This window comes from Aedes albopictus, chromosome 3 (assembly GCF_035046485.1).
Source record: "Aedes albopictus strain Foshan chromosome 3, AalbF5, whole genome shotgun sequence".
Classification (NCBI taxonomy): Eukaryota; Metazoa; Arthropoda; class Insecta; order Diptera; family Culicidae; genus Aedes; species Aedes albopictus.
Genome location: NC_085138.1, coordinates 409,974,672 through 409,997,747, shown reverse-complemented (window position 1 = coordinate 409,997,747; position 23,076 = coordinate 409,974,672). Strand labels below are relative to the sequence as shown.

Here is a 23,076-nt window from a genome sequence, read left to right as displayed (position 1 = left end):
AATGTACAGTATACAGATCATTCGTAATAGGGATTCCCCGCAAGGTTTAACTTAAGTTTAAAATCCAACATACATTTCCTCCCTTGAGAATTTCTTCAGAGAATCCAAAAGGGAGATTCTTTAAGACATTCTTAGCAAATTACTCCAGCCTATGTATCACAAATTCCTTATAGGATTCTTCATCAGGGAAAATCCATCAGAAATTCTGAAGGATCTCAGTAATTAATTAAGTTCTAGTTTTAAAGTTAAACTTTTCAATCCAATTCCAATTTCTTCGAAATTTCTTAGTATTTGGTCACTCAGTCTCTGTTGTGAATATCACTACAATCAACTACAGCTTTTTCCGCATAGATAATCGGTGTATGCATATCTGCCGACCGAAATGGTTATGTACTAGCAAATGAAGTGTAGTTGTTTTGTTAGAGTTAATAAAATATTCAGTTCAACAGCGAAACGAAATGTTTTGATACCCCTTTGAATTTCCTGAACGCTCTGTGTTCGAAAACGAATTACTTGAAGTATTTATCAAAAGGTTTCTTTACAAATTTTACCGACAATTACACCAATGACTCATTATGGGAATGCTTTTTTCTATCCTTTTAAAAATTCATTCATAAATTCCTCCAAGGGAATATTCCTGCAGGAATCCATTCCTACCGAAACATTCATTACTTAAGCGCCATAATACTACTGAACAACTTTGCAGAAGGAATAGCCTTAATTAATAATAATGAAATAAAGCATGCCAAAAAACGCTTTAAACATTTAAATAAACGCTGCACAATGGGAAAAAAAAGGTATAAAACGCGAATAAATTCAATATCTCTTCTCGGAGTGAATGGATTTGAATGATTTTTTGACACAATCTGTAAAATTCACTATAGTTTCAGATAAGGAACGTGTCATTCGCCGCACCATGCTGGAAGTCAATGTATTTAGCTCGTTTTACCCCACTCTCTCCCTTTTTTACCTTTCTCGAAAATTTCTGAAGTGCAAAATAAATAGTTTTTTAAGCCGTGATTGTGTAAAAACTTCCGTAGTATCGAATGGAGCTGATTTGGCTCACCGCACGGCTTTAAAAATTGAAATATCTTCAAATAACCCCGATATCCTCTATTTCTTTGAAATTTCACATGTATCTCCGCCCGGAGTGGAACGCAATCGATAAGAGCAGTACCAACCCTATGTTAAATTGCCGATTCTATGGAAGTTTTTACACAAATACGAGTTAAATAAGTAATTTATTTTGAACGCCAGTCGGGAATAGATGAGGATTTTCTCAAAAATGTGTATGATAGAGAGAGTGGGGTAAAACGAGCTAAATTCACTGATTTCCAGCATCGTGCGGTGAATGACACCCTCCTTATCTGAAACTGTAGAGATTTTTGCAGTTTGTGTCAAAAATTCATTCGAATCCATCCACTCCGAGCAGAGATATTGAATTTATTCGCGTTTCATACCTATTTTTTCCCACTGTGCGCTGGCGCAACTAGTGCTTAGTTCCACACTTTTCACTATTTGATAGTCATTAGCTATCTGTTCAACTCAGTTAATAACACGAAGATATAATTGCTATCAACTATATTAAAAACAGTTTCGTATGACGTCCATTTGCGTAGGTACAGCGATGTGGGCTCCAGCTTCGAAGAAGTGAACACTGGCTCTAGTGCACAACGAGCGCACACGACATCGAAGCTGAGGGACTAGATGGGCTAGATGTGTATGGTGACATCATAACTGGGTATGGTGACGTCATACTTTCCCTCTCCGGTATGTTGGATCGGCGAGTCTATTTATAGAGGAGCTACCAATATGAAGAACCATTTCAGCTTATATCGCCCCTCACTTCAAGTGTTGCGATGGCCTCACTGGTAAAAACGACGAGCTCCTGTTCTAGGTTCTAGCCGTCCTAGGTTCGAATCCCTGGGTTTTATGTATACTATGTGGAGAAGTTTTTTGATGCCAGTAACTTTTTACTAAAAATAAAATGTCACTCTAAAAATTGATCACCCAAAAATGAGTTAATTTGTACACTACTTAATTTTTACCCAATATATTTATATCTGGTTTATAACAACATGTGATATAATTTGATTGATTTTTTATATCACATTTTGTTATAAGCTTGTTATAATTGTATCAAGATCAGTTATAATTATGTTATGACTAGAGCAATTTAAGTTATATTTTTTGTTATTTTAACACCTAACCGGCGATTTTTATAACTCATTCTGTTATGAAAAATCTTTGAAATAAATAACTTAATCGGTTATAATTTTGTTTTGCCTTTCTGATCGGGTTTCGAGGCATTTCAGGGAGCTTTCAGGATCGTTTCATGGGGGTTTCAGGGTTGTTTCATAGAGGTTTCAAATGGATTACGGGTATTTCGAGGGTGTTTCAATGTGGAGGTTTCAGGGGCGATTCGAGGCATTTCTACAAAGTGGCAAAAGCCACTAAAACCCCCTGAAACGTCCATGAGACCCTTGATGCGCCCCTGAGGCTCCCATGGAATCCCCCAATGTTGCGTGAAATCGACCCAATAAAGGTAGTTGGTAATATTCGTGTATCATGTAACACTTTATAAACCACGTTTTAGACTTTTTCTTTTCATTTTCTGTGGTGATCAATTTGCTGCTGTCAGGGGCACCTGCTTTGCAAGGATATACTGTACGCTAGCACACCTGGAGAAACCCAAACGGCGAAGTTTGTAACCAAATCGACCATGAGCTGGTAGATGGCCGACAATTCTCAGACGTTGTTAATGTTAGAACTTTTAGGGGGCCCAACATCGACTTAGATCACTATCTCGTAGTTATCAGGATTCGAGCTCGGTTATCAACCGTGTCGGACTCTAGGAACCGGCGATCGATGCGTTTCAACGTATCTGCGGTAGCTAACTATCGCCTAGACCTGGACGAGTAGATAAGTGTGATCAACAAGAGCGATAATCTCAACACTTTGTGGGAGACTATCCATGGAGCGGCAACGCGTGAGATGATAGGCGCTGCTGAAGGATGAGACGACCTAGGAAAGGGGTGGTTTGAAGAGGATTTTTTTGTGTATTTTACGAGGAGTGCCAAACCCAAGCAACACACATGTCATATAAGAGTTACGGCAGTGCAAGTTTCGAAAGTATAGAAGTTAATTAAACGTAATTCTAGTAAAGACTAGATTTAAAAAAAGTGGGACACACAAAAATACATTATGTGTAGCTCATACCTTCAAAATTTCATCAAAATCGGTTGAGTGTTGGCGAAGATATTGTCGAAACAAGAGTCTTACCATTTGAAAACCTTGTGCAAACAAAAAAATATCACTTTTTTTCCCAAAAATACTGAACCGATTTAAATGAAAATTGTTCTGTACGTAATTTATGTATGTAGATTAAATTTGATCTAACCCCCAAGCAACCAAAAGTTCGGATTTCACTTGAAGCGCGATCTCAGAAGTTTAAATTTGGTTCAATTCTGGCTTCGTCGAACCTGATACTACAAAAATTACTCATGCATTGTTTATGAACTTCGAAGTACATTTACATGCTTTTGACTACTCTTCAAAACGACATTAAAGTCGAAAACAGGTTCAGAAAGAACTTACGTTGAACTTTAGAGCAGAGTTCAATCAAATGTTAACCGATCTCACGTTGAACTTTTGCATGCCTCTATAGTTCATTCGGACATGTTCCAACAAACTGAGGAATTCCACGGAGTCATGTCAGTCGATCCTGAGCGACCATTTCAAAAATATCTGAAACTTTGCACAGTTTTTCAATTTCATATAAATCGCCATTTTTTGATATTAAACCTTCATATTCACTCACGACTAACTTTTCAAAAGGGTGTATGCGAAAATAGTTCTAAAATATTCTAAAAGCTGTACAGCAAAAACGGATTGTTCGATTGTTATAAATTTTTCAGCAAAGTTAGATAACAAAATGATGATTCCTTAGAAAATATACACTGTAAAAAATTTCTTTTTCTACTTTGAAAAAATATGATATTTGTCACAAAAACTCAAATATCTCAAAACCCTATCTTTTTACCAACTTCAATTTTTTAGGGGAAATAGCCCATTATATCAGCTATCTACCATAAAATTTTGGTGATGGTAAACTGATAAACAAAAAAGTTATGACATTTCAAACATTTCACAATTTTTACATTTAGTAACAAAAAAAAATTTTTTTCTGTGTAAATTATTTCGAGAATTATATTTTGATGCTGATTTTTTTGTAAAGGCTACCGCCTGAATTAAACAAGTTGTTTTCATGATACTTTAGTTTGATTATTCGTAATTACTATAGTATCTATTTGAAACTTAGACGCGATCCAGTGTTGTGATCAAAAATATTGAGATTGTCATACTTTTTATTGTACGTGACTGGTGAAAAAATCCCTTGATAGTGTTGAAAAGCTGTTGATTATAAGAAAAATGGAATTGAATTTATTTTTAAGACAAAAGCTGTATAATAAGTTTTTTTATACGCGTATACGTCTAGTTTATCCGCAAAAAAAAATCCCTCTTACACACTTATTTCTGAATTGCCTGTTCGGTACTTTTTTGACGAGATTATAACAGCAGTACGATCTCGGTAGTTTCGGTAATCGATTTTACTGAGGCTCAGTAAAACAACTGTCAAAATCGTATGGAAAAGGTAAACAATGCATTTTTGCTGAACGAGTTCGGTGCTCAGAAGTTTTAATCTCGTCAAAAAATTACCGAACTCGGTACACGGCGTGTGTATGGGAAAGGTTTATAACAAAAAATTGGGCATCGCCAAATTTTTCGCTATTCAAAAATAGAGACTTCCAGCTTTCATTTGCACGGTCCCTCAAAAAAATCCACCGAGGGATCTCGAACAACTTTTTCAGAATACTGTTTTTCCCCATACAAAATGAACGGTTCCAAATTAATCCCTATTTCTACTTAACAAACATACCCAATTTTTGTATGAAAAAGTTCCCCCGATGGAATATTTCGATGTTGGGCTTGAATGAAAGCTAGTAGCGTCAACTTTCACGTAACGTAAAAATTAGCGATGCCTATTTTTTTGTAATAAATTTCTTATACCAGACACACCGTGCGGTAATCAAAATTAAGTGTGTAGAGAACAGACTTTATGATCGGAAGAATGCGAGTAACTTCAACAACAACAAATGCATAAGAGGTACATACCACAGACAAACAGACGAAACGCCTAGAACAATTTTAGTGAAAATTCATCGCCCAGTTCACACTATCACCACCTGGTGGAAATGTTTCACGAAACACTGCGTTGTGCAATATCGTCATCAGAAGGCGCTAGTGTGAAACGTCAAACGCAAAGGAAAACGATGAGCGCTCTTCTTGCTATGAAAGCCACAACCAAGATTCAAAATGATCGTTGAAGGCGTGGTCAATGAAAATTTCGCCAGTGTTACGTTTGTTTGTCTGTATACATACCTGACAATGCTCACGAAAAAAAACAAAAAAATACTACCGCTATGAATATTAAAAATTGTATAGTATTTTTTTTCTTCAGCCACCAACACCAAACAAGTAAGTTAAAATTAATAAGTGATTTTGTTTATTATAATCTAACGAACAAGATGAACAGTCGCTTTCTCAAAGGTCTTCAACTCAACGCTCTCTTGTAGACCGTTTGATGAAAAAAAATGTTCGAAAGAGTTACGAAATCTCACCGAAAGCACCATAGATAAACTGAAAGAGACTGGTTATGCCCAAATGTCCACATTGTGTACAAAATTACGCATTTGCACGTCCTGCCGTCTAGAATTTGACAAACGAGCCATCTGTATATCATCGGTAAAGCAGGGCGCAGGAAGTTCGAAAACGACAACAACTGAGAAATTGCCATCAGCGACATCTGTTTAAACAATTTAATTACGCCCCTTTTCAAAAATGCCCTGTAATATTCTTCAACATCTATACCCATTTCAATATTTTTAACGTTGCAAAACACGCTTTCAACATTCATCTTGAAGAAGAGGGAAAACACTTGTCCTCAAATGTAACAGCAAATTAATGAATAAACGACTAATGCGCGGAGGGCGTGATAAAATCGGAACATTACGGTACATAGTATATTATATTATATGTATATATAATATATAATAAAAACAACTTGTTTTACTCACGCAAGGCCATTAACAATAAAATCAGCATCAAACTTCAATTTCCGGCCGAAATAATTTACACTAAAAAAAATTATTACTAAATGTGAAAATTGTGAAATGTTTGAATTGTCATAACTTTTTTGTTTATTTTCATGGTAGATTGCTAATACAATGGACCGTTTTCTCTAAAAAATTACGTTGGTAAAAAGATAGGGTTTTGAGATATTTGAGTTTTTGTGACAAAAATGATATTTTTTAATGTTAAAAAAGATTTTTTTCACAGTGTATATTTTCTTAGGAATCGCCATTTAGTTATCTAACTTTGCTGAACAATAAAATCAGCATCAAATCACGATTCCCGGCCGAAATAATTTACACAGAAAAATTTTTTTTTACTAAATGTAAAAATTGTGAAATTTTTGAAATGTTATAACTTTTTTGTTTATTAGTTTACCATCACCAAATTTTTATGGTAGATTGCTAATACAATGGACCGTTTTCCCTAAAAAATTCAAGTTGGTAAAAAGATAGGGTTTTGAGATATTTGAGTTTTTGTGACAAAAATGATGTTTTTCAATGATAAAATAGATTTTTTTTCACAGTGTATATTTTCTTAGAAATCACCATTTAGCTATCTAACTTTGCTGAAAAATTCATAACAATCGAACAATCCGTTTTTGCTGTGCATATTTTTGAATATTTTTGAACCATTTTCACATACACCCTTTTGAAAAGTTAGTCGTGGCTCTAAATAAAAATTTGATATCGAAAAATGGCGATTTAGATGGAACTGAAAAACTGTGCAAAGTTTCAGTTCAATAGAAAATCATGAATTAAAATTTTTCCTTAATTTTGATGCTGTTGCTTGGAATCGCTCAACTTGAAATGTTCCGTTCCGAACTTGTTTCGAACTTTGAACTTACTACTCAAAGTTCGGATAAATATTAACCGTACCAAAAGTGAACTTCACTTGAACTTCGGCGACAACGGAGCTGGGGAGAAGTTCTCATTCAATTAAATCACTTGGGAATCGAACGAAAGAGCCACAGCTTGTGTTATTTTCACAAGTACACTTTGTTTCCCTATAATATTTCAACATACTTACGCAAAACATCCATATTGTGTAGTTCGAAAGCTGCCCGAAGCGGACTACTGGTAAAACAGGATTCTGCCGGAGTTTTTTTCGGCAGCAGATAGAAGTCTTCCATGTTTTCAACGCTGTCTCACAAGTCGCACCAGCGCGCCGGTAATCGGCGTGATCGTAGACACTGAAAACTAATATTTTTTTTCTGAATTATTGGCACTGGCACTAATTTATTGCTTTGCACTTGTTTAAATTACGAACCAAAACAAACTGAAAATGTCACACTGTGTAAGTTCACAAAAAGTTCCACGTAAACTTCTTTCGAACCTTCGGCTTCAGGTTCAGAGAAAGTTCACACGCGAACTTGAGCTCTACTAAATGATATCAGCACATTAAGTAAAATCCAACAGTGCCTAACAACACATACACGGAGTAGTGGTTAGGCGACGGCTTTCAACGAGGGGAACCCGAGTTCAAATCTCAGTAAGTAAAAAACATCAAAAAAATTTTCAAGGTATTAGTCAATTTGGATTCCACATGTACTTAATGTGTCTTAAAAATAAATTACTTTTGAGGATTAAGCGCATTTTTTTTTCATTTTTTTCGAAGCTTATTTTTAAGCTGAATAGCGTTACTTTCAGCAACACTAGTGTACTTTTTGTGAACTCAAGTTCAGTTAATTACTGAAGTGAGCAGAATAGAATGCTATTCATCTTCCTTCGAATAGCTGATTAAGCCCAAACATGCTATTTTATCCGAACTTTTGGTTGCTTTTTTTTTCTCTGTTCGAGACATAACCACTGCGACCAATATTTTATCTATTGTGGTATACCCCGTGTCCTTTGTATAGTGCATGTCGTATTACTTTATCACCATTGAGAAATTATAAAGTATTCGGTAGCAATTGTTCTTCCTCTACAAGTGGTTGAGGAAGCGGTGCCTGTATGATAGGCATACAGTTTCAAACAATAAACAAATCGCTTTCGCTCTTCGTACATATGTACAACAGAGATGGTTATATTTGCGGTTTAGGGGAAGATGATATAGATCGATGAGATTAGAATTGAACCTTATGACAACTAAGTTGCCGGGTCATTAATTGGCTCGGTAGCTTAGTTGGTAAAGCACTTGTCTAGCGAATAAGAGTCGTGAGTTCAAATCTCACCTGAGCTGTGGATTTTTCCCAATTTAACTAATAATTTACCCATCTGCACATATGTACGTTGAGTTATTTGAAATTCATATTCGGTTTTGTTACAGTAGTCATTTTCAACTTAATCGTAAGGAAGGATTCTGATTGATAGGTTCCGCTTTTAAAACGCTCCTTTTTCAGTCATAATCGGATCCCTTAACGAGAATGTCAAAAAATGATACCGATATTGACCATGCATCGGAACCCTAGTCCTTTCTGTTTCAAACCAGTGAACACCGAATAAAAGATTAGGAATACTAACCCATTTTTCCTTGTTTCAAGATCCATCTCGGCCACACCTAAAACCGTGGCCCATCACTTTCAACAAGGTGTGAAATGTAATAAGGTCCAACGTGTTTTCCTTTGATTACTCAAATGTGCTGCTCCACTAGCTGGAAGCGGTTAGGACTGGGGTTCGGTATGGTAGATCTTTCGCCGCAACGCAACCCAAAAAGGTGATCTTACCCACGCTACGGGCTCCGTTAAAGATCGAGCATGTTTTAAACCCCCTCAACCATTCATCTATTACACTAGTTTACAGCATTTTTGAACTCGGTAAGCTGATGATCATTTTTGGTGTAATATCAAAAAAAAATACAGTAGAGCGGAAATGATTTGAAATCGATTTTTGTTTTATTTTTAAGCATAGTCGCTCACTTCAAACATCTTATTCTGCGTAATCAATGCTCCGATTGAGCTGAAATTTTTACTGTAGCTCGCTTACATATGATATGTCAAATAAACGTCGAGAAAGAATTTTTTAATTTTTTTTCTTATTGAAAAAAATACATATCTTCAATTTTTTTTGGGAATTTTGCTAAAATTTAAGGAGAACGTCCCTAAAACTCGCCAATATCTTGAATTTCATCAATCTGACGCAAAACCTGTATTCAGATGATCGAATGGTATTGTATTCAGCTTTTAATTTATGGAAAAAGATTTAAAATTGGTTGAACAAAACACAATATATTTGAATTTTAGTAAATTACATATTTTGAAAAGTTGTAAAACTCGATATTGAGCTAAAACTCAAAAACTGTTCTACTTCAAATTTTTTGAAGGTCGGTTTCGAAATCAGCGCTAAATTGTGCTTCAAAAATTTTGGTCGTTGACAGAAGTTCACGACTTTCGTTTTATTTTGTAAACTAGTGTTATTGATGAATAGAGATCCTGAGTTACAGTATGTGACTCCCCCATTCTGGCGAGACTAGCTTTATGAAGCCAACCACGTCCTTGGGAGATAAGATCCATATGTCTGCAGGCCCTAAAAAGGGCTTACTGAGAACTTTGAACCTACGTTGGGTGAGTGCATTGCAATAGCAGAGGATGTGTTCTGATGTTTCCCTCTCCTCGTCACAGAAGCGGCAATTTGAGGTTTGGATTGCTCCGATCTTTTGTAGATGGTATCTGCAGGGGCAGTGTCCAGTTATTAGACCGGTGTAGATGTTGAGATCCCTTTTGTTGAGACCTAATAGTTGTTGGGTTTTCTTGGGGTTAATCGTTACGAGCCTTTTGGATTCGCTCGTATGGGGAAGTGCATTCCAGTTTGATGTGATTTGACTGACCATATTTTTGTTCAGTTCCATTTTTACAGAGCAGTCTGAGATCCCGCAGAAGGGCTCAGGGCCAATGAACCTTTCATTAGATCCATTTCTGGCTAGCTCATCAGCAATCTCGTTTCCCTCTAGACCCGTATGTCCTGGGATCCAATATAGGTAGACTCGATTGCGTATGGATAAGTTTTTCAAAGCCAGAATGCATTCCCACACTAGCTTTGAGTTTCAAGTGTAGTTATTAAGCGACTTAAGTGCCGCTTGGCTGTCACAGAAAATACATATTTTTGCAAACCTATACTGTCTCCTCAGGCATAATAACACGCATTCTAATATTGCATATATTTCCGCCTGAAATACTGTGGGCCACTGTCCTAAGTGGACAGAGATTTTTGTTCTAGGGCCATAGATTCCATTGCCTGTCAGATTATTCATTTTCGAACCATCTGTGAAGAAATTTATAGAGCCTGTGGGAACGCTGGGTCCACCTCCTTCCCACTCCTGGCGGGAAGGAATGAACACATCGTAAGGTAAGTCATAATTGACTACCGTTTCCATCCAGTCACTACAAATTCCTATTGCGGGATTTATGGCAAATTCATTTAATATGCTGAGGTGACCCGTAAGGTCTCCCGACAGCAGTGTTTTTGTTCTCTTTAACCATAGAGCACTTTTTTCCGCTTCCAGCTTTATGAATTGATCTAACCGGGGCAGGTGAAGCATTGCGTCTAGGGCCAAAGTGGGTGTACTACGAACTGCACCAGTGATGGCTATGCAAGCGGTGCGTTGGATTTTGTTGAGCTTATCCCTTGCAGCAGCCTCATTAGTTTTAGGCCACCAGGCAAGGGAAGCGTAAGTAGTCCTGGGATGGACAATGGTTTTATATATCCACATGATCATACTTGGTTTTAGGCCCCATCTTTTACCCAGGGTTTTTGAACAAACCCAAAGAGTATTGAGACCTTTCTGCACAACTGATTGGAGATGAGAGTTCCAATTCAGTTTTGCGTCGAGTATGAAACCTAGATATTTTACTTCGCTTGAATAAACTAGTTGTGTTTGATTCAAGAAAAGGGGTTTCAGTTGGACTTTTCTCCGTTGGGTGAAAGGGATAATGGAAGTTTTTGTAGGATTTATGCCTAGTTGTTCCTTTTGACACCAGAAAAAAGTGTGATTTAGGGCAGATTGCATTCTTTCCACGATAACACTTTCGAATTTGCCTCGTACAATAATGACAACGTCATCGACATATCCAACCACTTCAAAGCCTCTTCTCTCTAAGCTGTCTAGAAGCTCATCCACCACCAGTGACCACAACAAAGGAGAAAACACTCCGCCTTGCGGACACCACTTTTTTTTTTTTTTTTTTTTTTACGGACACGTTCAATGCTTCCAGTGAGCTATTTGCTCTTTGAAGGAAGCACGACACTAGACAACGGACTAGCATGCAACGCCCAGTGGCACAGCCGAAAACTTTTCCTGACAGCTGCGGCGGGAATCGAACCCGCGCTCCTTAGCACGATGTGACTAAAGGTTTGGTGACCTTAGCCGCACGACCACGAAGCCACACCTTGTTGCTTTAACAGTAATGTACAGGGGATACTCAAAATAACTGGGACAGGTAAAATTTCCACTTTTCAAAAAATGTTCAACTCGCTGTAACTTTTCGAAAAGGGCATCAAATATTCTCAAATTTTTACTGTAAGTTCATCAAATAGTTGTGTATCAGTGGTCAAAATTTGGAAAAGATCGGGCTATTCTACACGAAGTTATAAAAGGTTCTAGAAAAAGGTATAATTATTTGATAGCCAACTTTGAGCTGTTATATCTCCGGATTCAATGAACCAAATGCAATGAAATTTTGATCATTCATGACTAATATAATGAACTTTGAAAAACATTTGACTAAACTTAAAATTCTTAACACGAAAGAAAATTATAACGATTAGATATTTTTTCTAATATAACACCATTTTATCCAAAAATTCATCATCGTTTCTAAATTCGAGATAGTAATTATTGTTTATTCAAATTCCTTCTAATTGAATTGAATATATTTATGTTTCAAAGGAAAGCAACCAAATAGCCGGCATAAAATTGAAAAAGTATGAACCGCTAAGCTCAGAGGAGATTTTTCGATTAGCCAGCATAGCATGCACCCAGGTAACAATGCATGGATCGAATTTTCTCCTCAACATTGCTGACCCTATAGACGAATAAGAAGCGTTATCGAATGCGCCCTCAATATCAAGAAATGCTACAAGAGCAATTTCTTTTGCATTAAGTGTTTTTTTGATCTTTTGAACTACCGTATGTAGTGCCGAGATCGTAGATTTTCCACTTTGATAAGCGAATTGGTTTTTTGACAAAGGCATTGCTTTCATAAATTTGTGATTTATGTACTCGCATAGTACCTTTTCCATAATTTTGAGCATTGCAGAGGATAAACTTATCGGCCTGAATGCTATGGGGTTGGTTTTATCTCTCTTTCCTGCCTTCGGAATGAAGACAGCCCGGGTTTGACGCCAATCGTTAGGTATATGCCCCAAAATCAGACTCGCCCTAAAAATCTCAACCAAGGGTGGAACCAGTGTTTTCTCCTCTTTTTGGATCAACGCTGGGAATATTCCATCCATGCCAGGGGACTTAAATGGCTCAAAAGATCTCACAGCCCTCTCAACCCAAGTGAAAGCTTCCTTTGGGTTCATTCAAATATTACGTAACGCAAAATTTGCCAATTTTAGACCCCCTCCCTCCCCCACGTAACAACTTTTGTATGGGATTTTTTTAAATTTTGTATGAAGCGTAACACAGTACTGGACCCCCTCCCTCCCCCTTTAGCGTTACGTAATATTTGAACGAACCCTTTGCAACCTTTATTGTGTCTTTTTTAGATCCAGAAACCCATGATTGGATCTCTTGTGGATCTGAGACAGCAATTCCAGTGCCTCGGTCGCCGATGCTCGACTCAGGGATTGAATCAAGGAAGTGGATCTCTAACAATTCGCTCAGTGTATCGCTAGGCTCTACAGTGAGCGAACCATCCGTCTTTCGGAGGCTACCCACACCATTGGAGTGGTCTTTTGAAAGAGTTTTTTGGAGTCTGGCCACTACGGGTGTATTCTCTATGCTTTCACACATTAGAATCCACGATTTCCGTTTGGCTGACCTTATTTCTTTGTTGTAGTTCGTCAGGACCTTTCTGTATAGGCTCCAATCGCCGGTTCGCTTGGCACGGTTGAATTCCCTACGCGCAGTTTTCCTAAGCTTCTCAAGAGTTTTATTCCACCATGGAACGTCTCTACTCGATCTAATTGATTTAGTTGGACAGCTCTCTTGGTAGGCATTAAGGATTTTGTTTTTAATGAATTTGGACGCATCTTCCAATTGTGTTATGGACTTTCTATGATGTACTCTTCGGATTGTAGGATAGCTGAGTAGGATTCCCAATCAGTTTTCTTAGGATCTTTAAACGTTTTTTCTATCGTTAGACCCCCTTCCCATTCGAAGATGATGTGTTTGTGGTCTGACATTGATATTTCTTCAGAAACATGCCAGTTTTTTTTATTTTATCAGAGATAGACCGACTACATAGAGTCAAGTTCAAAACTTCCTGACGAATGAAGTTTTCAAACGTGGGCTTGTCACCAACATTACAAATGTCAATGTTCTTGGAAGAGAGAAACTGTAACAGGTACTCACCTCTGGTGTTTATATTTGTACTTCCCCATACGGTGTGATGTGCATTTGCGTCACACCCTATGACGAAGGGGATGTTGTGTCGGTGGCTGTAGGCTACGAGCGCAGCTATTTCTGGAGGAGGGATTTCGTCCACGTCACCTGGGAAGTATGCCGAGACCATCAAGATCTCTCTACTCCCTCTAGCGGAAGGTACCTCCATCCTGACAGCTACGATGACCCTTTTTGTGAATTCTGAAATTGGAAAGTATTTACAGTTGTTATGTAATAAAATAGCCGCTCTAGGAGAAAGCTGGCTGTCATCATATACCAACTTACATGAGTGTTGTGGAATACCTTGTATTCTGGATTTATTGACCCATGGCTCTTGAATGAGGGCCACGGTTAGATTCTCTTTGGTGAACCTCCGACAGAGCGCACCCGTGGCGCTCTCAGCATGGTGGAGGTTCACTTGCAGAACTTTAGTCGCTATTTCCGGGGTTCCCGCTTTTTCCGGACGACGACTGTCCGGCTTTGGATGTTGCGGATCATCAGGATGTCGTTTGATGTTACAGTTTGGGTTGTTTCTCTTCCCTGTAGCGACCTGGCCCGCCAGTTTCGCCTCTGTGGTCAAACTGTCGCTTTTTGCACTCTCTTTGCCCTGTTTAGATACCTTTGGTTTGGTACCACTAGAGCAGGGAGTCGCATGTAAGCTTCGAGTTTTTCCTTTAGAGGCGGACTGACTAGCCTTTATGGTGCTTTTGGGTTACTAACCTAGCCCGAACCGGAGGCTTCCTCTGATTTCTCTTGGGTCGGCCTTTCAGTTAGCCGAACCTTTCCCGAATAGGAGGCCTCCTCAGATTGCTCTTGGGTCGGCCTTCCAGTCGGATTGGCGGTTTCGGCAGTCGGTTGATCTTTAATTTTCCTTAGTTGGATTTCACCAAATCGGTAGTTGAGGGTGTATTTGGACTTCTTCAACTTTTCCATCGACGCACCCTCTACTGTGAAGATCCATTCGACATGAATGTCTTTCAGAATGGATCGTTTCACAATACGCCAATTAGTTGTTGTGATGCCATTTTGGCTTTCTATGAGAGCCTTTATTCGGTCGTCGTCTTAGCTGGAGCTTTGTGGGAGGAATGCTCGGATCATCTCTGGACGTGGAATCGCCACTTCGTCCATTGTCATCAACTCTGCACCTTCCCAGGGTTTCATGGATGGGGATATTCTCTTTAACCACTCAGCAGTCTCTTGATCCTTACAGATTAGAACCATGTAACCGGACTTGTAGATGAGGTTGTTGAATTTGGGTTTTATTGGCTCGTTTCGCTGTTGAACTACTCTGAGCAGGAGTGCTTCTTGTAGAAGGTCTAGCTGGGCTGTAGTGAGTTGGACGGTGGGAAAGTCTTTGGGTATTATCCCGACCTTCATGCTTTTGGCCATATCACTGTAGCTGATACCAGCTGTTTTCCTCATGGGTGTGTTTTGTTGTCCAGACACGTTTTTCTGAGGCGCGCTGTGTGAGGTCTGTTGGGCGCGCTCTCTCGGATCCAGATGGTGCTTCACCCTTTTTTGTTTGGGGTCCTCTGTGGCGCATTTGTCTAGGTCGTTTCTCGAGCGTTTTGAGGAAGTGGGCTCGTTCTCCTTATTCAGGATTATGGACAAGGCCTCATTCCGGTCTTTTCCCTTCTCCCGGAGAGTTCTAAGCTGCTTCCTCTGCGAGCGTGTGAGTGTGGGGAATTTCTTGCTCGGAGCCCCCTTGGCTTCCGTAGAACCCTTGTTATCTTCGGATCCTTTGTTACTTGCCAAAGATTCTTGGGGGTTGATGACGATCCTTATACCATCATCTTCGTTATCTTCCATGTCCAGCAGGTTGGAGTCGGTCGATGAGGGGGGTTGTAGATCTGGATCAGCTTTGTCGAAACATGTGCTGCTCCGGGTAGGCGTTGAGGGGCAGGATATTTCCATCTTCTCCTGCGAACTACTGAGTAGCTGGTCTTCGGTAAGGCCAAGCTAACCCAGAGTGTTCTCCACTTCGCTCTCACACGACTGAGAGAGGCAGTCGTCAACTTGAAGGTTGTTTGTACTCATTTTTGGTCCCACGAGTAGCTAGGGAAATAACTGTCCGCTGCACCAGTGCCCCGCCGTAGTGCAGTAAGGGCTGCTTACTGGGGTATTCGCCCTGGTGCACCCCAGGCTCCGTTCGCGGTTGAGTATGTTTAGAACCCCCTCAACCATTCAGCCCTCGGCACGGGTCGCATGATACCTTGGCATTGGACTTTATCCATTTTTGCTTTACACGATGGCCATGAATAACAGCCATCGCAACCTTCCTCCTTTACCAGGGCTTAGGACCTGTAGCTCAAGTTCTCAATAGTTTCACAATCTTTCGGACATGCAACTACGGAGAATCTTCAGCTAGCGGAGTCCCGAGCAGAAGGGAGTACCAACAGCCTAATAAAATGTGTTATTTTGGCAAAATAACTGAGTATCGCAAAGAGTTATTTTCATGTTATTAACATTACATACCATGTAATAAACTGGCCTGTCATAAGCGGCAAAATAACAAAAATCATAACAAAAAAATGTTCCTGGAAGACCAGATAAACAACAGGTTTTGTTAGTTTCATAACAACTTGATAACAGTGAATTTATACAATGTTTCAATAACAAATTTTGATATTAAAAAGTTATTGATAACAATATGGATGCAAAATGAATTATATTATCAGATTCATAACAAAGATTTATTTTATCCTCGCAAGGTAGGTAACCTAAATTCGAGCCATGACAGAGGAAAAATGAATTTCTTTTGGTTCCATTTTGAAAATAAAAAGTAATAAACAGCCATGCCTAAGGCCATAACCCACTATAGCTCATAAGCCAGTCATTCAAAGAGAATGGCACGCTTCCAGTCTTCCTGGTCCAAACGGCCTTGAGATAATTTCAAAATTAATTTTGTTTATGAGTTCTGGTGGATCATGGTTGTTAACTTTTTTATTTCCAAAATAGAACCAACAGAAATTCTACATTTTTCCACTGAAATGAATCGAACTAAAAAGAAATAAAAATTACAAGTAATTCTTAGTTTCATGTCAAAAGTTCAGCTTAACCGATTCATAGACACCGAAGATATGGCTCATGCATAGACTCCAAACATGGTTTTTGGTATGGAAATCAGCAAATGTTATTTTTTTCATTTTTTGCTGTATATCTTGCATGGGCCTGTCCATAAACTACGTAGACTCTTAGGGGGGGGGGACGGGGGGGGGGTCTGGCCAAAGTCTACGCTCCATACAAATTTCGAAAATTTTGTATGAACTAAAGTCTACGAGGGGGGAGGGGGGGTCTGAGATGGTCGAAAAAAGTCTACGTAGTTTATGGACAGCGCCCATGGTGTAGTTGTGATTGCAAAACTTTATTGTTGCGCTATTGATGATCAAATAATGGTACACTCTCAATAATAAAATAATAACAGAACTTGTTCTACAACAAAACATCTTATTAAAATGTTATTTAAAGAACATATATCAATAGCAGGATCATAACAAAATCAGATTGCCCAACAAAACTTGTTATGGAAAAGTTATGCCTCAATAAGATAATAATAACAAACCAAGATATAAAAACAGGTTTTGTGATGCAGTTATTATTTTGATATTCTCCTCTGCTCGGGGTTCTTAAGAGTTCAAGGAAACACATGCGTTTTTTTTCACTCTGCTGCCCATGACGAACGAAGATAAAACTCGCGTTGCACAAGATTCTGATTGTTTAGGTCGCTTTATACGGCAGTGAATCGTGGAAGTTGAGAGAAATTGATCAGAGAGGCTTTGAGTTTTTTGAACTTTAAGTGCTGCGAACAATACTTGACTTTAAATGATATCTGGTGGCGTACAACGAACTTTGAGTTGTACCAAGTATATACAGAGTTGGATATAGTGAAGCGGATTGAACATGGCAGTCTGCGGTGGGCTTGATACGTCGCTTATATGCAGGATTAACGACAAGCTAAAATCAAATTCAACAGAGAACCAGGAATGGGCCATTGGCTTCGTGGAAGGCCGTGCATACGTTGACTTGTCGCAGTTGATTTTTTATGTTTTTATTGCAACATAACTGCCGTTAAGAAAATTATCTGAAGATTTTAACTGTGTGATGCTTTGACCGTTATGGGTAGTACGCAGATCTCAAGAAATTTCTTGGCCTATCTCGATGCGTGGAAAATTAAGGCAAGGAATCGCTCAAGAAATGATAAAGCGTCGCTTTATTCCGGATCCTAGTACGGAGCTTAAACGAAACGTCAAATCAAATGGGGCTTCCTGTGTTAAATTTCTTGAAAATTACTTCAGCGATTCCGTTTGAAGTGCATACCTTGCATTAATGGATAAAATATCAATCATTCATTGAAGCTTTGTATGCAGGAATATAAGCAGCAGGCCATTTGTACTTAACGTTTTCTTAAAGATGTCAAAAATAAAATTTTCAAAGTGTTCAAATTGAAAGTTTTAGGTGAATTGTTGTATAAATTATAACAATAAATCGTAATTTTGTGTGAAAAGTTATTATGAAGAGTACAATCAGAAATGCTGCAGTCTTCTTGTAAAAATTCCATTTCAACATAATATGAAGAAGTTGTGATAGTTAACTGTGAATTTTCACAGTAAGTCTTGCAGTAAGTACCGTTGTATTGGATCACTTAAGTATACGAAAGTGTTATGGTTAATAGGGGAAATTGTGCATTTTCGGCAGTTTTGTTCTCTTCGTATTGTGGGTATTTTTGAAAGCTGTTGAACTCAGAGTTAGTCTCAAATCCTTCCCAGCCAAGCTGGATTATACGTCCAAGTTTCAGAAAATTTGGCTAATAAAAACCCCTCATGACAAAGTGAACAAACCTGCCGATAATACCCATCGTCACCCTATATAATAAAGCCAAAAATTGAGAGAACACAATCCGACAACGCGACGTTTGGTTTTTTAGATTTGTGGTCTTGCAAATTCGTGATATTAATATTAACCTTATGATGAAATCTAGACTAACATTTAAAAAGAGCGTAACAACCATTGCGAATTTCTGCTTTTTCCGTCCCTCCTGAGCATATTTCCCATTATTCATGTTATCTTTGACCAATAACAGTTAGAGTAGACTCCCTTCTATCAGATAACTGGAAAAATTTGCATAAATAAATTGAAATACGCCTAGGAGAGACGGAAACAGCAGAAACGTGCAATGGTTGTTCCGTCATTTTTAAATGTTGGTCTAGAAATAGCATCATATCTACTAGCCTGGGACACGGTTATATGGGAAATGAAATAAAAAAAATCTTGTTTCTTTATATTTTTTGATCTCTATGTTGATTTATTAAGCCAGATCTGATCGATAAAATAATGAGATTTTATTCTTTATTCTGTATTCTGAAATATAGTTTCTCCGATCGCGCTGACATTTTGCATGGTTAACATGGGGCCAAAATGGAACCCAGTGAAGGAGTAAAATGTTTTTTTCTCTGTCCCAGGCTAATTTTACACAACTTTTTGGAGTCACATTTTAAAGACTACGAATTGTATTACCCATGAAGCAGTCACCTAGGAACATATTGACAATATGTTCACATAAGAAATCCTTCTATAATCTTAGAACGTGAACCTATTGATTAAAAAAAAATTTTTTTTTGTAATTATTGATAACTTCCGGTCCCTACTGGTTCTACATAAAATTTTGGTAGTTGATGCTCGAACTTACTTTTAAATTATCATTATAAACGGCTACGCAGTCTTGAAATTAGTAAACGATGTTGTTCGTGATATGAAAACTTTGACTGATCTGACTGAACAGTGAACATACGCAGTGGCGACCGATGCTAAATATCAAAACTTCAAAAGTCCAAAAATACTATTCGATTTCTGTTATATCCACAGCGCATTAATTACCCATCACTTACATTGAGTGCTGTCCTTGCAGAGGACAGCTTCTCTAAGCCAGGTGATACGTTCTTATGCCATGGTTATTGAATTACACACGTGTCGCGCCTACCTATACATACCTAGTCGCATCACCGTTGGAAACCCAGTTCGAAAATGAAATTGAAATCCATTTTCCGTTCCGTTTGTTTCACACCACCACCGTACCGTATCAATTGTCCTTCGCCGTGGTTGCACTGGCACGGCGACTACGGGTGACGACCGCCAATCGGCTCCGGAATGCGCATTAGTGGTTCATTCGCCTGCATGCACGTCTGACGCGAAATGCCACACGGAATTGATGTGTATCCTGTTTTATCCACCACCGTACGCCCTATTTCCATTGCACAGTGGCTGCTTTGTGGGTCACAATTCCAAAAAATGAAAAACATGACAACAAAAAAAAAATAATGATAAATTGCTACTCCAGTATCACCAGGTAGGCTACAATGTACCGGTAGACTTTTTCGGCTTTCAGTCTTTAGAGCAGTCAGAACTAAAGCAAATTTTGTACGCCCGACGTTTCGATTGTATAATCAATCTTCTTCAAGGGTTAGACAAGTTCCGTTGAATATACAATCGAAACGTCGGGCGTAGAAAATATGCTTTAGTTCTGACCGCTCTAAAGACTGAAAGCAGAAAAAGTCTCCCGGTACAAACTCCCAGCAGTCGAAAGCATCCAAGTAGGCTACAATTACGCAAGGAACCAATGAGATAACTGCTTGGAACCAATAGGCTCTTCCAGTGCGTAGGCTAATGTTGATGGTCATCTTCTAATCTTTTCCAAGGCGACAATGCCGCCTGCTATGTCAGATTGTTGGTCAATGTGAGTACACACCAAAATTTTTGAAATGCTTCCAGCACGCCAAAATTCAGCAAAAGAAATTGCTGAATTTCAGCAATATTTTTGCTGAATTTCAGCACAACTTTGCTGATCAACTGTCAAAATTGCTGGATGGTTCAGCAAGTTGAAAAATAATTGCTGATACTCAGTAATTTGTATTGCTGAATGCAATCAGCACGCCAAAAATCAGCAAAGTTTGCTGATTACCAGCAAAAATATTTTGCAGTGTAGGCGGGAGAAATAAAGTGATGGTGCAATCGCTCGCCTACGGCAGCTCCTCCATACCACTGCGTCTGCGCAAGTTCATGCGGATGTCGGAGTTTTTAGGAGATGTCTGTATGACAGAGGGTTCACGTTTGTGTGTGGATTGCCGTGTGGAATGCGTAAGATGGTTAAGATTATTGTGAAGATGGTGCAGCACAGTTCGTGGGTTGCTGATTTGCAGGAGTAATATGGTAATTTGCTTACCCTGTGCTGTGAATTTGGAAGGTGGTTTCTGGTACTAGCAATCACTATGAACATAAATATTATATCAGTTGTGTATGTAGAGAAGAGGGCAACGTTCTATCCCATCTCTGTGATTCTATCTTTGATTGAGATAAATAGTAGGTGGAAATAGAAATAAATCCAGGACCTTTGCGTATGAATCAGAAGCGGTAGCCTTTTGACCACCAACTTGTCTGTAAGCACACATGTTTGAAGTGATAAGAAAAAAAGTTAGAAGTTATGTATGGGCCTGAGAACTTGTCAAATTTATATGACCACCTACCTCTAGTTCCAGAATCGCTGTGCATCGGCGAGCAATTCCTGTAAACATCGATTTAATTGATTTCCACCTTGTTTCACCCTATATCTTCCCTCCCTTTAGGCCCCTCTGCGCCATGGACCTGGAGGCGGCCCTAACAGAAGCCAAGCTGGCCGTCAATCTGTTTTTCAACAACAAATTCACCGAAGCGGAAGCACTGATGAAACCATGGTATGTGTGTCACTGTCGATTAGTGTATGGTTCCGACGGTTGGCTGATAGTGTTTCTTCCCTTCCCTTTTCCTGTCCCCACAGGGCCACCTCAAGCATGTACCACTCGGTGGGCCACAGCGTGTTCGCCTACCTGGAAGCCATGCTAACGTTCGAGCAGCAGCATATTGCGGCGGCTTCCGATGCGCTGAAGCAGTGCTTGGGCGTGTGCAATCGCTACCGGAAGAAGAACACCCTGACGGAAACCATCGGAAAAACGTTCAAAAAGGTAAACTACGACCAGTACACGGACGTGGAGGCCCACGCAGAGCTGTGCACGGCGGAGGCGATGCTACTGAAGGCGATGCTAACGTTCATCGAGGACGAAACGTTGACCAGTTTGATCAAGGGCGGCATGAAGATCCGGAACTGTTTCGCCATGTACAAGTAAGTGTGATTGGTGGATGATTTTATGACAGATATCTTAAAGGTGATTTTTCTGCGAACAGAGAATGCAACACCATACTTAATCAGAGGCGATGGGAGTCGGAAAGTTCCAGAGTGCATTTCGAAAGTGGAGTCCGGATGGGCTTAGGGACATTCAATCTCATGATCTCGCTGCTTCCGGGAAGGGTAATCAAACTGTTAGAGTTTATAGGATTTTCCGGAAATAAGGTGAGTTTCTTCAAGAACTTAAATAGAAACATAAACTTAATACTCAGTTCAAAGCCAACCCGAATCAGATTCAAAGCCAACTTAAAGTATGTATAATATTAAGCAAATCGATTGCATAAATAATACTTAGTAGATCCAATGCCAATAATAAGCCGCAAATAATGTACACTGGAACCTCTTTTTATGCACCTGGTTGGGGGGTGCATAAATTAAAAATGTGCATAAATCAAAAAAGGCATAAAAAGAGGGAATTTTGTGCATAAATTAGGTTGAGCTTGTAATGAGGAAAATTAGTTCGCAAGAACTGGTCTTGCTCCTGAGCGTTTGAGATGGGGCCTAAGGGATTTCCCGGAAGTTCTCGGAAAATGGGGTTGTAATTGGCTTCAGGGGCTTTTTAACCCTAAAAGGGATACATGGGGTCCATTGGACCCCAGGCACCTTTCAGAGCTTGTCTTTGATGGAACACACTCAGCGAGGTGATGAAACTGAGGCCATGAATGTATCCCTTTTAGGGTTAAGGGCGTTCTGTCAGGTTTTGTTGGCGTTTTAATGGGATTACGGGGATTTCAGGGCCATTGCAATACATAGTATTAATGATTACAGGGACTTTAAGGGCGATTTAGGGGGTATCAGGAGCTTTTAAAGGGCATTACAAGGGGTTTCGGGGCGTTTCAAAGAGTTTCCTCTAAAACTTCCTGAAATGCTTCCAAAATCCCCCTGAAACCCCCTCGGACCCCATGTAACGCACCTGAGGCTCTCCGAAACCCCTGGAAACGCCCCAGTAACGTCTTTGTAATTCGCTGAAAATCCTCTGAAACCTCCTGAAATGCTTCCAAAATCCTCTAAACCCCATCGGACCCCATGTAACGCACCTGAGGCCCTCCGCCCTCCGAAACTACCGAAAACGCCTCCGTAATGCCTTCAAAACTCGTCAAAGTCCTCGGAATCTCTGCAATGCCTTTGAACCCCCCCTCAGATCACCGAAAATGCCCCTGAAACCTACTCCGAAAATCAATGTCTTC

At 39.3% G+C, this 23,076-nt stretch overlaps 2 protein-coding genes and 1 non-coding gene across 5 annotated transcripts in view; 2 read left to right on the top strand and 1 right to left on the bottom strand.

Annotated features, from left to right (window-relative positions):
• The window catches only part of LOC109402152 (tetratricopeptide repeat protein 39B), a 63,107-nt gene that overhangs the window by 23,890 nt on the left and 16,141 nt on the right, over window positions 1-23,076 (top strand). For all 3 annotated transcript variants that reach the window (XM_062856233.1, XM_029875500.2, XM_062856234.1), the window contains 3 exons: window positions 21,294-21,401; window positions 21,485-21,826; window positions 21,889-22,054. In XM_062856233.1, the coding sequence (XP_062712217.1) occupies window positions 21,294-21,401; window positions 21,485-21,826; window positions 21,889-22,054 (616 nt within the window). The remainder of the gene's footprint in view (window positions 1-21,293; window positions 21,402-21,484; window positions 21,827-21,888; window positions 22,055-23,076) is intronic.
• Window positions 2,311-11,252, bottom strand: LOC134289772 (uncharacterized). The gene is made up of 2 exons (XM_062856232.1): window positions 6,997-11,252; window positions 2,311-3,691 (listed from the first exon to the last, which is right to left on the bottom strand). The coding sequence occupies exon 1, from the start codon at window positions 11,134-11,136 to the stop codon at window positions 10,174-10,176; it is 963 nt and encodes a 320-aa protein (XP_062712216.1). The 5' UTR covers window positions 11,137-11,252; the 3' UTR covers window positions 2,311-3,691; window positions 6,997-10,173.
• Trnaa-agc (transfer RNA alanine (anticodon AGC)) lies at window positions 8,302-8,373 on the top strand. The gene has a single exon. It is a non-coding gene; the product is annotated as a tRNA-Ala (tRNA).

Bases quoted from the DNA above. Each gene is read 5' to 3' on its own strand.
- LOC134289772 (XM_062856232.1), bottom strand. From the start codon at position 11,136: ATGCAATCTGCCCTAAATCACACTTTTTTCTGGTGTCAAAAGGAACAA.